Below are 15122 nucleotides of genomic sequence, written 5' to 3'. Positions count from 1 at the left end.
TTTACTCAAGGTAATTGAAAAGGCCATTAAAAGAAATAAATGAATTACTCCTGGCTAGATGGGGAGGCCACAGCCCAAAAGCAGCCGCCCAGTTGATCCAGATTATCCTGCCAGCAGTCTCATTTCTGCACAACATCTGCTTGGTGTCCTCAAACACGCGCACACAGAAATGAGAACATGGGTTTTTATCTTCAAAAATGGTCTTTATTAAAGAGAAACTTTCAGAATTTAAATAGAATTTCAATACATTCATCTTAGAGGTCGAGGAGTGTTTTGAGGCTGGCGAGCCAAAAAAAGGGCACAAGATGGTACGGTGTCCATAACCTCTTGGTTTTTGGTACATTTTGATTTTCTTACAGAAAAGTAGCTCGGGAAAAGAGAAAAGGGTTAAAAATACAATCCGTTCTTGAGATTTGTGTTTAGACATGGGAAACAAACTCTGCAAAGGTTGCAAGCCGTCGGAGGGGAAAAAAAGAAAAAGGCATCACTGATGCCACTTAAAGGTTGTAAAGTTTCATAACAAAGCAGGCTCGACTTCTTTTGCCAGCACAGTGCAGTCAGGAGGTAACTCATAAAGCCTGAAAGCATTTTTTTGTAATTATATCAAGACAGGCTAACTCTCCATAGTAAAAGACCTAAAAATAGAACATTTGCGAGTCAAATGATACCTTAATAAATACGGAAAAATATACTCATGTGGAAAAACTCACCCTTGATATAATGTCTGTCAAAGTAATTGGATGGTTGAAGGGAATGCATCATCATACAGTATATTTATTTTATAATATCACCTCCTCACAGTGGGCTACCGTGTACATAGTGAGGTTCACGTGCCTTGATGAACCATTGATGTCTCGTCAACAGTGCAGAAGTGGTCAAAGAATTTTCGTAGGATTTCATTTCAAGTTGCTTGTCAAACAAACCTGGCCATTTGGCTAATTCTAGCTTCATTTAAAGAGCAACGTTTCCACGGCTGATTTGGCCCTACTTCTTTCCAAATACAGTGATGCCTTCAGATATGCGTGACCTGACTTGCTTTTGGAATTTAGAGCCAACATTGGACTTTTGTTGTTGTTGCTTTGACTTGTGAGCAAAAATGAAACCAGAAAAATCCAAGTGTTGGTTGTATAGTGAAGTCAAATCACTTTGAGCAGTTTGGCAGATAGTGAACAATTCTCCAAAATTTGTATTTAAAACTAAAAATAAGTTAGCTTATTGCTATCATATTGCTGCTGTATGAATGGGCTAACAAAGACCAATGTCACTGTGGTAGATCTAATAAAACTGAAATGCAGCAAAAACTGTTCAATTTCTTAAGTTTTGATTTACTTGTGACACTACTGGATGTCTTTATTGTGAAAAATATTTTTGGGGGGGTTGCTGCTGCAATTAATGGCATTTCCATTCATTTCAATTACAAACAATACCTGAAGATAAGAGATTTGAGTTATAAGCATGGTCACGCAACTAATTAAATTTGTAAGTCAAGGCATCACTGTAAAAGGCAAATTAATGCAAGTTTCCCACAGGCAGTTGTGGCTTCTCTTGAGCCATTCAGGAATTTTGTGGGCATGTACCCACACACCCACAAAATAACAACACTTTCAAGTCACAGAAATGTCTGAGTATTTTTTTGGCTTTCAGCATATGAGCTTCATACAGTATAGCACATATATTAAATCTCTCATCTTAATTGGAATCCTTAAACAAAAACACTTTTAAGGCGTGAAGATTGAGGTCACGCTATGAGCTTTGCCACACTGCCCCTAAATCGCTAATCTATTCCTTAATCCCCCCACACACAGACACACACGTTTTTGGCTTTTTTTAGAGCGCGTGGACGGGTTTCAGCAAACTAAAAATCTTGAATGACAGGTTTTCAGACCACTGATTGAAAAGAAAAAAAAAACAAAAGTGATGGCCCAGATACCTATGTTGGGGGGGGGGAAAAATAACCATTTAACACACCTCGTCCTTCTCTTGTCGTTTTTTTAAAACATTGCATTATAAAGACTTTTCCCCTCATGCAGTCGAGCATAAGAGTGAGTGGTAATGTAACTGCTTGTTAAAACACAGCAGTCAAGAGTTTGGGACAAGGCAGCTGTGTATGCATTCATTTGTAGATAAAAGACAATAGTCAAGTCTTTCATCTGAGTACATAAAAAAGAAAAAGAAAAAGGTGAGCTGCTCCGCAGTCATGCATGGGTGGAGTGTTTGTGTATGTTAGACTGTCAAAACTAATCGAGAGGACGGACAGTTGAGTTTTTTTCTCTTTAAACTAGAGTCAGAGGTGCCGTTCCTCCCGTGGTGATCATGCGTCTGACCTGACTGGCACAGAACCCTGAAATATGGCCGCCACTGCCGCGTCCCTTCACTGGTGAGCCATCAGTTGTTTGTAAGATATGAGCGCCACGGCTGCAGCCTGGACAAAGAAAAAAAAAAAAAAGTGGTCAATATATGCACCAGTGGAAATAAAAAGACCAAAACACAAATCAGACAAAACGTCACCACAGAGAAAATACAGAGAAACCAGAAGGACAAAAAAAAAAAAAAATAGGGGAGGCAAATTATCCTGATTTTTTGTGACACACACAGACGAGACACAGAGGTGGCAAAAATGCTCACACTGTACTTAAGTAGAATTGACTAAAACCATGAGCCAGGTCATATGGTTAGTGCTAACTCAGCGTCTTGACTCAACTCATTCACTGCTGTCGACCATTGAATTCAACTGGAATACATACGCTTATTTGTCAATTATGTTTTCAACAGGTAGGCTTGTCTGAAATTCAGGTTTGTGGAGCAATGTGACAACAAACAGATTCATGGAGTTTTAACATTACCTATGGATGCAACAAGTTGGTGCAAGATACTGTTTTCTGTATTAGACGATGGTCTTAGTAAGTTAGGCTCCTCGTCCCCCTTCTGCTAATTCTAGTTTTATGAGTTAGCAGGCATGAGCACAACTTTAGCACTCTCAAAACATGTTCCCCACTAACTTGGTGAATTGAGTTACAAAAATCATTACACAGCCACTGGGAAAAGACATGTAAGCTGTTTTTACAAAATTAGATGTTTGACGCTTGCTTGTGGTTTTCAAAGATCGCAATTTCCATGATCACAATCTCAACTTTGGTTGAGTTGACCTTTTTCCAAACACGTCAAGACACCTGCAAGTCTACTTAAGTACAGTCAGGAAGTATTTGTACTTGGCTTCTCCTCACCACTGCAAAAAGTGAATATTACTCTGTCCTCTTGCTTTACCTGGATGTGCACAGCTGGTCTTCGTCGGGCAGCTGGTTGGGGAACAGAAATGGGGGTTAAGCGCCAGATGTCATTGTACACTTTAAAAGTCATCAGGCGATCACACGTAGCTCTGACTGACTACAGGATGTGGTCAAAACACAACACACGCAAAAAACAAAAGTATGGGCTACACCCTCTGATGTTCACATTGCAGAGAGAGAATAGGTGGAAGTTTGCAGCTTCCGAGGGAAGCGTGAGATAGGATGTTGCTCGTATCGTTGTGCAAAAATGTTGGCAAAAATACCACTCGATAGTTGCGACCTGCAATATGAACATTTTGGACACCGAAACCCGAGTGTTAAGCGTAAAAAAAAAACTCTTATCATTGTTAGTCACCACCACTCGTAGGAAAATTGCGTCATCCCATTTCTTTTCACAAGTGTTTTAATTTGACAGCTTTTATGTTATAACGGTAATGTTGCATTTTTTTTCATATTGTTAAAATGACAGTGGTGCCTTGAGGTAAATTAATGTGTTGCGTGAGCATGCTAGCAACTATCGAGGGGTCAACTTCTGCTCAAGGCACCCCAGCATGTACAAATATGATGAAAACTCCTACAGAATGAAATAAGGATGCTAATTTCTGATTGCGAAAAGAACCAGGATGAGCACTACTCTTTAAATCATGTGACCTTTCCACCGTGCCGATGTACTGAAGCTGCATTCTGACTGTGGTTGACACAAATAATGAAGGAACGGTTCCAACATGCACACATGATCACGTCACAGCACAACAACCGCAAAGGCGGAAATCACACAGGCCAGCTGACCCGTGTATGAACCCAACAACGGTGGCATTAGCACACTCGGAAGATTTGATTTCAAGCGGGTGATGAGGGGTGAGAGGTCGGGTAGGCATCAAAAGGGAGGCTGAAAAGACCCATTTGAATAATTTTAAAATGCACAACTTTTGTTGAAGAATGAACTTAAATTTGCAAGAAATTGTGCATCTCTTCAGCCAACCAATATCAGCTTGCAGAACACAAAGCCACACACCACGTCGTGTTTGGAATCGATGCCTAGTAAGACTAAGTTAGAAGCCAGGATTGTGGAGACATCAGCTGAAGGGGGCTTGGGTTGGTAGGCAGCTTTAGATTGGCTTCATAGGCCCAGGGATGGACCGGTACCTGTTTAAACGACAGTATTGGACTCATCTGTAAAGGTTCTCATGAGCAGGGGCCTGGTTGACGACCGTGGGGACGGGACACCCCCTGAATTCGACTCAACTGGATTCCTCTGGAAGGGTGGGGTAAGAGGACACCAGAGACGTAACTAAACTGACAAGCATATGAAGGACCGCCGGGGACATAATTCAGGATTACCGCAAATACACACTACTGAAACAGGAAAATGCTAATACAAATACTACTTGAAATCCTTTTTCACACCAAATGCACTTAGAAAATACAGTTTCATTACTGCTTTAGTTAATTCCAGCATGAGGACTCTTGCTTTGGTTCTGAATGAGGTATTCTGCTCAGGAATGGGGCGGCTCTATTAGAGTGGACTACGGGGCTGTGGGCCACCCCAAAACATTAAAAATGAAAAAAAAAAGAGATAATCCTGAATTACATCTCGCATGGCTCCTCATACACCACAGGCACAAACAGACAGACAGACATTGTCGCTCTCAGTCTTATGATTGCTGTCAGACAAGTGGCACGAATACACAAAACGACTTAATACAGTGAGACACATGGACACAGAAAAAGCACCTTTTTTGCAGGAAACCAGACTAGTAAAATACCTGTTCCTTAGTTGCTTACCTTAGTCAAAGCCACTTTGTACATTTTCGACTGAAGTGGTTGAGATTGTAGCCACTCGGACATTCTAAAATGGCGTACTATGTAATTATAGGTCCAGCCTCTATAAACCAGGGGTGGGCAAATTATTTTTTTTTTTCCCCTTTACCTCATCAAAATGTGATGTGAGCGTCTATTTAAAAAAAAAAATAAAATCATGTGGCTTTTGAGCAAGGCCGTTCCTTGAACTCTGCAGCAGACAAACATACACATGCAGAGACGAACACAATGCAGTGGCCAGAAGGGGGGGCTGCGGTGCGTGTCCATAATGCGGATGGCGACTTGAGCCTCATGCAGACCTAGATGCTCGGACGTGTGGTGAACATGCGACAGGCGCAGCTGGGAGGAGACAAACGGCTGACTGATATGACCGCACACATAATCAGGAAAGACTCGAAGAAACGTATAGATTCTCAGTCCTTCCAAATTAAGTGCTGAGATTCAAGGTTTGAACATACTGGCTGATTCAATAGAGCTTCTTCCCTCGTTCGTGATTACGTGGAGGGTAGAAACGGTGACTACAGTAAGGAAAGGAACCTCAAAGTGCACACACGGAAAGAGCAGGGTAGATGTCAACGCTAACAGAAAGAGAAAAGAGACCTCAGTCACTCCACGAGAAGCTGTGAGTGCTAGCGGTCTGCGACAACATGAAGATAGTAGAAGTCCCCGAGGAAGGAAGGCGGTGCTTCATCTTTATGAAGACCAGGAGTCCACGGAGGAAACGAGAGCAGAGAAAGTGAAGCAGAGTGAGGAGAAAGCGTTAAGTGCTAAAAGCGCTTTGAGGAGGGGAAATTAGTACCAATACAATTAGTCTACATTTGAAAGCGAGGGTTATACACTCCTCATGGTCAATTGCCAACACAATAGGTACACCTGCACATTTAGTTGTTCTTAAAAACAAGAGCTGCATTCATAAAAAGGGAATGCAGATGTTTTGAATGACAATACCGCACAGGTATTACTGTTTAGGATTGGCTTTTAAGTTTGTTGTTGTGAAGCACTGCATCATACACGTTCACATAAAAACAAAAAATTAACCCATCTTGAACACATCTTAGATGTGCTTAAATCCAACAGAAAGAAAGAAGCGCAACTTAGCAGGTTTGATTACACAAAAATTATAATAAACAACCTGGGAAAGAAAATGTGTTTGCATGCGTGTGTATGTTACCTGCTGAGTAAATGGGGTGAAGGGCTTGCGGAAGGCGGCCAGAAGGATCTCTGGCAGGAGGCTGAGCACGATGAGCAAGATGATGACCAACCAGGCTGACACTGAACTCAGCATGGTGGCAAACACAAAATACATACGCTGCTGCCTCAGGAACGGCCTGCGGGAGGGCAGAGAGCACAAAGGTTGACACCGGCTGCAAGGAACAACAACAGTCCAGATCATCTGTTTACTCACCAAATAATTCCTCCCCAGAAGAAGCTGAAAAGCATGTAAAATGCAAGTGAGCCCCATATTACTAAATGGTTGACCCATGTCCAGTGTCGCGTGTCCAGGGCAAGCTAAGAGAGGACAGGACACAAAAGAACAAGATGAAACATTTTCCCGCCAAACATGCTTGTTTATCAATCAATACAGCTACTCACCTTCAGTGTGACCGTGAAGACGAGGACGGTGAAGACGATTGTGCCATATGACCAGTTCCCATAAACCTGGATGCAAAGATCCACATAGCGCATGAGCTGAGGAAATTCACAGAGCAAAGCGTGCGAGGAGCGAAAAACAAACCTGGCCGTTATCCGGCAGGGCGGCGTTCCTGAACAAACATCGCACACCGATGAAGAAGACCAAACCGTGGAAGACCCCGAGTAACGTCCAGTACATGAAGGGCCTCCATCGCAACATGGCATTCTTGCGAATCTCTCTGCACATGGCCCGTGCAAAAGGAACATCAGACATTTCACTTAAATGATGATGGTGACAATTCATAATTTATGCTTGGATGCAACTTTAATGCATCTATCTATCTATCTATCTATCTATCTATCTATCTATCTATCTATCTATCTATCTATCTATCTATCTATCTATCTATCTATCTATCTATCTATCTATCTATCTATAATGATGACTGATTAAAACATTGCAACAGCATAAAAAAATATATTTTCAGTATTATTAAATAAATAAGTAACTTGTATTTCACAAAACCTCCCCTGCATTCCTGAAAATGCTCTCAGCCTCCGACTGCGATCTAGGGAAGATTCCAGGGCGTACCTGTAGAGGGGAGCATTGTTCAGCAAAGCCTGGATGCTGATGTGCTGCTCCAAGAGGCTGTAAGCCAGGATGGGCATAGAGGTGAAGCAGATGTTGTACATCGTCAGATAGGCTGCGTCATAGAGGGGCTGGGGAGGATGGCCACAATGGATGACAAAGGGGTGGGGGGGTGGGGGTGGACCAGGGGTTATTATCAAGGAGAGGACAACACTGATACACATACGCTCATTAATCTATTACACAACAGACAAAATGTATCGTCAACTTCACGACTCCGCAATGAGCGCGAGAGTGTGATGTCGACGAGTCGCTGACCATGTGGTCTTGGAGTGACGAAGCACAGTCACTTGCAAACACAGATGAGTGAAGCTGAATGAAATTAAGTCTGTCAACTTAATAGATTCAAATTATGACCACCATGGTGGAAACCGCTGCTGTGGTAAGCCGCCCTCGAACAAAGGCTGCTTCCCATTTCCATTGAACCAAGTTAAGCAAAAGTTATCTGGTAGCAAGCACATTGAGTGATAGGATATTTATTCTCCTGCTGGAAATACCATCCAGGCCCTTCCTTAGTTAACAGGTTTTCTTACTTGTAAACATCAGTTAGTTGGTCCAAACCTTTCTTATGTTCATGAAAGATTTACAGCAAATCGATGTGACCTATTTAGAGTATAAAAGGCCACTTGATAGATTGATATCTAATATTTAATTTCGCAACTCTCGCTGCAGTCTAGGATAACGCTATGCTTACACGCCGGACATTTTTACTATGATTGAGGCAACATGTCTACATCTAGCATGGATGAAAGTGCAAACATCTGAGGGCAATAACAAAGGGTCAATCAGAGGGAAAGATGGGGCGGAGCAAGTTTAACAGCCACTTGACGATCACTACGTTTTTGAAACTTTCAGGGTTCTCATTGCATACTCACCTGCTGAGAATGGCCACAGAAGAACTGGTACAAAAACTGAGGTAAGATGAAGCACAGGTTCTGTGGGAAAAATGGTCGATTGTGAAGATCATCTCAAAAGCATGTGTAGGGGATAGGATAAAGAGTTTTTGCTCTGCTACCTTGTAGAAGAAATACTGAACCAAGTGTGCAATGCGAACATAGTAGAGATGTCCATGGGCCAGCAGGAGTTTCTTCAGGTGCTTGAGTTTGGGGATGGCGTAATCACTGTTCCTCACCGCCTGCCTACCCTCTTTACCCTTGATGCCTGAAATATCCAGAGGAAATGAGAAGCCAAAAGACTTTCTACTGCTTGTCTCAGATTTAGCATGAGAATTCTTACCGATGCCAACATGAGCTTCCAAAATCATGCTGACGTCATTGGCACCATCACCAATGGAGAGGGTTATCGGATTGCCTTTAGAGTTCTTCACCAGTTTTACAATCTGAAGAAAAGAATGAGGCAAGCAAATGAGAACTCTGAAAGGAATTGAATTCTTTGATTCAGTAGACAATGGAGGAATGGCCCGTGCTTTCCCTGACCTGGGCCTTTTGCAATGGAGCCATGCGGCAGCAGAGCACAGCGGTGCAGTTTTGACAAATCTGCAGGAAGAGGTTCCTGTAGTGGCTGGAGTTGGAATCGGAGGAGTTGAGCACCATTGATAGAGTGGCTCCATCAATAATGAAACCATAGTCGTGACTGGTAACCGACCAGTTCCTGTTTAAAGAAAACACAAAGAATTTAAGCACTGGAAAGAATGCCACACGCTCATTTTTATTAGTGCAGTGATACAGTGTCACAAAAATGAGTCACCAAATTAAATTTGGCAACCATCCTATGGCTGTCGCCTCAAATCAACATGAATTACAAAATATAGTGAGCTGTGTACTCATATTTGTGAGCTACTGTACATCCCCACCAAAGTTTAGACAACCAACCCGCTGATGCCATTTTCTAAGGCTGGCGAATCCTGCACCGCTTTCTTGTGATACTCGAGTAAGAGCTCGTGCAGTCGTTCCTCGCGCTTTTGACCTCCTTCATCCAGAGTGCGCACCGTTAGCTCCAACAGCTCGGTGGTCATCTGAAACAAGCGACAGGCAAAACAGGTAGACTTTGCCGTCTCCATTTTGTCTCCCGTCAGGACCCAGATCTTAATGCCGGCCCCCTGCAGAGCCTCCATTGTTTCTGCGGCCTCCTCTTGAAGTCTGCAAAGGAATATTTGTACTTCATTAACAAAAGCAAACCTCCCAGACAAAATACCTAACTTTGTGTGTAAGTACTGCATTTAATCACAAGATGGCAGTATCATCTCACGGAAAGACAGTGAAGAGGTGACAGTGTCCTGAGCTTTGCGACGTTTCAATCTCACACAAAACAAAACACACCCACCTGTCTTCAACAGCAGTCGCGCCGATGAGACTCATGCCGGTCTCCACTTCGTTATAAATGGCCACGAGCTTTTCCTCCCTGCCCTGCAGAGCCAGCCTGGCTTCCCGCAGGCCCGCGTCCACCTGGGCGTACTCCTCCAGGTCGAGTAGTTTGTAAGCCACACACAGTGTTCTGTAGCCCTCCTGCATCACAAAGTCCATCACGTCCAAGAGAACTTGGAATAAATCTCGATTCGTCAGATGTGCGAGGATGTATCAGCCAGCCCACCTTTGCGTTCCGCTCCACGTGCACACGTGTCGGTTCCACTTCCTCCTGTCTGACGCGAGGGAAAATGGAGGAGTCTGCTCCCTTGCAGAAGAGCACAATATCACCTGTAGGACATTGATAAGCACAAACGTGTTAACGCTGGTAATTGGTGGTACATAAATTAAACTCAAAATAGGAAGTTGAGACCATTCACCTGACTTGCATTTGACAATTACACTCATTCGTCTTCTCACAGGGTCAAAATTCAACACATGAAGCAACTCATAGCTGAAAAGAGAGAAAAAAAAAATCATCCAAGAAGACCCAAAAGAAGAACTTAGGTCCTGAGTTTTTTTTTTCTTTTTTATGTACTAACTTACACTTCGATTTCATGGCTCCTGTTGAGGATTTTCATGGCTTTACTTTCCAGACCCAGAAATTTGAAGCCATACCTGGCAGGAGGAGACAAACCACCACAACTTTATTCCAAATGGTCATTGTAAAAATGAATCCTGCAGCAGCTCACAGCCCCTTCCTTACCTCATGGCACCCTTGACCAGAGCGACCTCATCAGGTGAGGACGCTATGAAGCCCCTCTCATCCTTAGAGGCACTGAGTACAACGGCATCCACCTGGTCGCCCAACCCGCCACGTTGGACTGGACTCTGCTCGGGGGACTCCTTCACCTGAACCGTGTGGCACAGACAAAGGGCGCGCAGAAACAGCTCCTCGCGGTCCTAGCGACACATTCACATGGAAAAATCAACTCAAGTGTTGCAACAACCTTCCTTCTTCATATCATACAGGTTGTGCCGCAGTATACAAAGTGTTTTCAGGCACTCGTGCCATCAATACTTGAGAGCTGGATACATACATATGCTGACACGACAAATACGGTATGTGGGTGACCTGTGAAGGGCCTTCCGGAGCACTGAGCGATATCACAGGCATCCATATGTTGCTGCATGTGTGAGTAGTTGTTTCCCCCCCTCCCCCTGTGTACAACAGATGGGGCGCCGCCACCAAACACCTACCCTGTCAGCTTTTTCCTTCAGTTTGGTCATGGGCCCATCTGTGACACAGAATAAGTCTGCCTCTACTTCCGAGTTTAATCCGTCTACTTCTGCGTCAAAGTCTTGATGCTTGTACTGGTATCCATCGATGCAGCACTCAATGAACTCCATGTTATTCTGAGTGAGGGTCCCCGTCTTGTCTGTGAAGACATACTCCACCTGCAGGCAGCACAAACACACACACACAAAAAAAAGTGTTGTCAATTTGAACAGTCGGTCCCATTGATAGAGTAACACTGCATTGATCATTAACCTTGCACACCGCATTAACTTTGCATCTCTGTCATCTCAGTCAGCGGGCAAATCTAAATGTCAATGGCAACTGACGGCAATTAAAAGTGCCATAAAACTAAATAAGACAAAATGACACCGACTGCTTGGGGTTACTTATTAGCCTTTAAAAGTGCATCGGTTGGAGATCACTGTCTGTTAGTTAATGTTTCATCATTTCATCACAAGAATTTAATCGTATCACGTTGACTTCTTATTAGGTTACGCCTGCATAATTTAATTTAACAGGTACGTCTAAGACGTACGTTTGCAATCTGAGGGTGTATTCAGACCAGAAAAGTCCTTTAATCCGCTTGTTTGGTCTGGGCCAAAAGCGGATAGAATTTTTTTTATTTGGTGCGGTTCCTATTCAGACTGTACATTTCGCCAGAGCACAGACCCGGAAATGGCGGAAAACATGCGAGTCTTACGCGCTGCATTCCTTCTCTGCATATTTGTGCTGTTGGTGCAGACCTTCGGTGTACTCACACCTGAAGCGAACCGCACCAGAGTTTATTTGGAAGCAAACCGAGACCACTTAAAAAGTGGGCCTCGGTCCAGTTCTTTAATCTGCACCAGGGTTCGGACCGGCGTTCAAATCGAACCCTGATCCTTTTAAAGTGGACCAAACAGTCAGGTCTGAATACACACTAAGCCCCAATAATCTTTCTAAATACTGACCTGTCCCAGTTCCTCATTGAGGTCGGAGGTGTTGACCAGTGCCCCTTCCTGGATTTCTGGGTCAAAGAAATCCTTGTCCCAGGTGATGAAAAAGGACCCCAAAAACTTTTGCATCTCAACGGTCACGTACATGGACACAGGAATGATGAAGTTGAAGAGCACCATGAATGACAGGAAGTCGGTGAACATCTTTAGATACTGGTGAGAGAAAGTGAGCAGATTAGGCAAGATAAATCTTACTTTGGTGTCGCAACAATGATTTTGTTGCAATGTTGGGGTAATAAACTACTTTGTTTGGATTGAAATGTTAATAGTTGATTGGTGCAAAAGGTTAACAGTCAATGAAATGGGCAATTTCACAGTGGTGATCTGCGGTGCAGTTTTTACACTGCGTAATTTTATTAGAGCCGATCAGTAAAGGGTGAAGCTTGTAAAACAAGATTAAAAATATGTTGCGTGACGCTGCTGCATTTGACGTTAGCATACGCATTGTAAAATACAAAAATAAAAAACAAAATCACTTGCCTGATTGGTGTCCCTCTCTTTCTGGGTTTTCGTATTGTACCAAGGCTCATCTTGCCCAGGCTTGCTTTGCCACACATACTTAAGCGTAGTGCACACCAGGGCTTTGCTCAACAAAATGCAAAGGTACACCAAAAGGAAGGCATTGATGGACCTGAGGGGGGGATGTAAAAATGCCCAGTTACCGAAAAGGTTGCTGTCACACATGGGCGACCATACTGGCACCTTGGTGTAAACTTACTTCTCCACAGCAGAGCGTTTCTGAGATTTGCCCTGATAATTGAGAGCCATTTTGGTCTCCATGCCAGTGTAAATAGCAACACCTTAAATAACCCACAAGAGCACTTACACTTTGTTACTTTTGAGCATAAAACATGATGCATGAGAACGTAGACTCACCGTAGACTTTCTCGGTATTTTTTAAGGTTGCTCCTTTAAGCAGCAAGTTCTCCGGGCCCAAAGACCTGTACGGGATCATCGATTAAAGTCAAACTGGGGGCAGTGGATTCCACATTCTTCTCATTTCATAAAATGGAAACCTGGCAGCGCAGCTGGCACTGTCTCTAAAAGGTGCAGGGACACTCGTTCGCAGGGAGACACTGGCATTTGTTTAAGCAGCCATTCGTTTTGGAGTTCCTGAATCCAAGCCAGACCCTTTTAAGTTTACCAGAGCACTACTGTTACAATGAAGGATCAATAAAAGAATGATTCGCTGACGATGTAAACGGGTGCGTACGCAAACAGTTTTTTGATCCGTCTCTGACTTCAACATGTGCGTGGTAGACTAATATTGAGTGCTCTCACCTTACTACAGGCTCCTGATTGCTTTTGTAAATGTGCATACGGCCGACGAACCTGGCACAAAAGAAAAAACGTGCATTATCGACTTGCTGAGAAGAGATACAGACGTGCACAAAATCGTTGGTATCCTTCTTGTCCTCGTCTCCTTCCTTCTTGTCAATACGCATTTTAACAAATTTAGTTTCAAGTTATTTTGGTAATGATTTATATTACTTTCATCGGGTTAAAGTTATTGTGGTGATCCTTGTGGGTTTTTTTCCAATAGGATACCAGAAAATGTCTACATCTGTTTAACAACACTCGGACATATGACAGAAATCCTATGAATGTTTTTTGCAGACTTGCAGTGTGAAGGTGTTGAATACCCACTTATAAAGGTCAGGCTGAGGCTGTTCACACTCCAAAGTGGCACTGAGGGATTCCAGATCCTTCTCTATGTCTGGAACAGTGTAGTGTGTCTGAAGATGAGGAAGAGACTGAGCGTCATGAATCCGACACAATGGGGGAAAGTAAAATCACCTGAACACATTGGCATGGTGACAAAAGATAAAAAACAAAAAGAAACCAGGAATAACCAATGGAACCTTCCTTTTCATTCGATTCGGTTTTAACATTTTTTTTCATCCACATTTTGGCCGAGATTTTATACACCTGCTCAGTTTTCATTAAAAAAAAAAAAAAGAAAACTGACTCAGGCCTTAATTTCCTGAAATTGAGGCATGTCCATCACGTTTAAAATACTAATAAATTTTGTCTATATCCTGCAAAGCGTATTCCTAGATGGAAGCTTTTAATCTCAAAGCAACAACCAGCGAAACAGTCTTTACCGAAACAAAAGAAATGAAATGAAAGCATGCAGCATGGTAACACTTTCGTTACATTTCATTTGGCCACAGGTGAGTTACTGAGCAGTCACTTTCATTATTTTTCAAGGTCAAAGAAGACTGCCATCACATGTTCCCTCTCACGTATAAAGGTCTCCAGTCGGACAAGATGGTCCACCGTACTCTTCCCCTTCCTGAAGCCACACTGATATTCAGTCAAATGGCCTGCCGTATCCAAACTAGTCTATTATTCAACATCCTTTCCATGGTTTTACATAAACAACTCGTCAAAGCTATTGGGTTCGTGGGATCAGAGTGGGCCTCGCCCGGTTTGAGGATGGGAACAATAGTTGCTTCTTGCCAAGACGGAGGAACATTTCTTGAGTCCCAGATCACATTAAATATCGTCAGGAGATGGGCCAATGCATTGAGCAGTCCCACTTAAGAAACAAGCACAAACTAGCTTAAACGCTGCTGTTAAATAAGCCACAAGGTAACAAACCAAAGTGCAGTGAAAGTAAAATGTTAGATGTTCATTTACGTATTTCATTGGTCACTAGTATTTACCAATTTGAACCTCAATACTATGTATTGTTTTGTATTTTTGCGTAACTAACGTATTATTGTGATTTACATTACTTCCTATAGGAAATATTGCTTTGGTTTTTAAACAATTTAATTTAAACACACTCTGGAGCAGAGTAATAACAAAAACAAAGTTACTATTCCCTGTTTGTTATAGCCATCTGTTTGGGACTATACGCCTGAAAACAATTGAAACTTACTTTATGGTTGGACTCTCCATCCAGACTAGCAGTGGTAACAAAACAGGTGTCATCATCCCGGCTGGATCTGAGCAGGATTAAATCACAGGGAAAGGTCTCATCTTCCTCCACCTCCAAAATGTCTCCCACCTAGATAAAAGTGACATTTATTTCTCATAAATGGGCACGCATCCACGATGAATGTTCAAAACGGTGTTGTTGTACTTAATACGTTAGACCGACAAAAATATTACCTTCCTAAAACCATC

At 42.8% G+C, this 15122-nt stretch overlaps 1 protein-coding gene across 8 annotated transcripts in view; it reads right to left on the bottom strand.

The window, feature by feature from the left end:
* Positions 1-182: 182 nt before the first annotated feature.
* atp11c (ATPase phospholipid transporting 11C (ATP11C blood group)) overlaps positions 183-15122 on the bottom strand; it is a 30883-nt gene continuing 15943 nt past the window's right edge. For 2 of the 8 annotated variants that reach the window (XM_088385271.1, XM_088385423.1), the window contains exons 6-31: positions 14875-15003; positions 13635-13723; positions 13269-13319; positions 12864-12928; positions 12706-12787; positions 12468-12618; positions 11943-12140; positions 10953-11150; positions 10459-10655; positions 10299-10370; positions 10133-10206; positions 9940-10043; positions 9673-9854; positions 9222-9488; positions 8826-9000; positions 8626-8728; positions 8405-8550; positions 8265-8324; positions 7333-7460; positions 6844-6979; positions 6702-6767; positions 6514-6617; positions 6280-6436; positions 4434-4542; positions 3265-3296; positions 183-2422 (exon numbers count right to left, since the gene is read on the bottom strand). In XM_088385271.1, coding sequence (XP_088241397.1) covers positions 4438-4542; positions 6280-6436; positions 6514-6617; positions 6702-6767; positions 6844-6979; positions 7333-7460; positions 8265-8324; positions 8405-8550; positions 8626-8728; positions 8826-9000; positions 9222-9488; positions 9673-9854; positions 9940-10043; positions 10133-10206; positions 10299-10370; positions 10459-10655; positions 10953-11150; positions 11943-12140; positions 12468-12618; positions 12706-12787; positions 12864-12928; positions 13269-13319; positions 13635-13723; positions 14875-15003 — 3039 coding nt within the window. In that variant the 3' untranslated portion in view covers positions 183-2422; positions 3265-3296; positions 4434-4437. The other 6 variants (XR_015860483.1, XR_015860473.1, XM_088385706.1 and 3 more) reach the window with 6 other exon arrangements.

The sequence above is a fragment of the Syngnathus floridae genome, chromosome 1 (genome assembly GCF_059516105.1).
Source record: "Syngnathus floridae isolate MCC-2025c chromosome 1, RoL_Sflo_1.0, whole genome shotgun sequence".
Classification (NCBI taxonomy): Eukaryota; Metazoa; Chordata; class Actinopteri; order Syngnathiformes; family Syngnathidae; genus Syngnathus; species Syngnathus floridae.
Note: the sequence above shows the minus strand (reverse complement) of the source record. Positions and strands in the feature narration are given on the sequence as shown.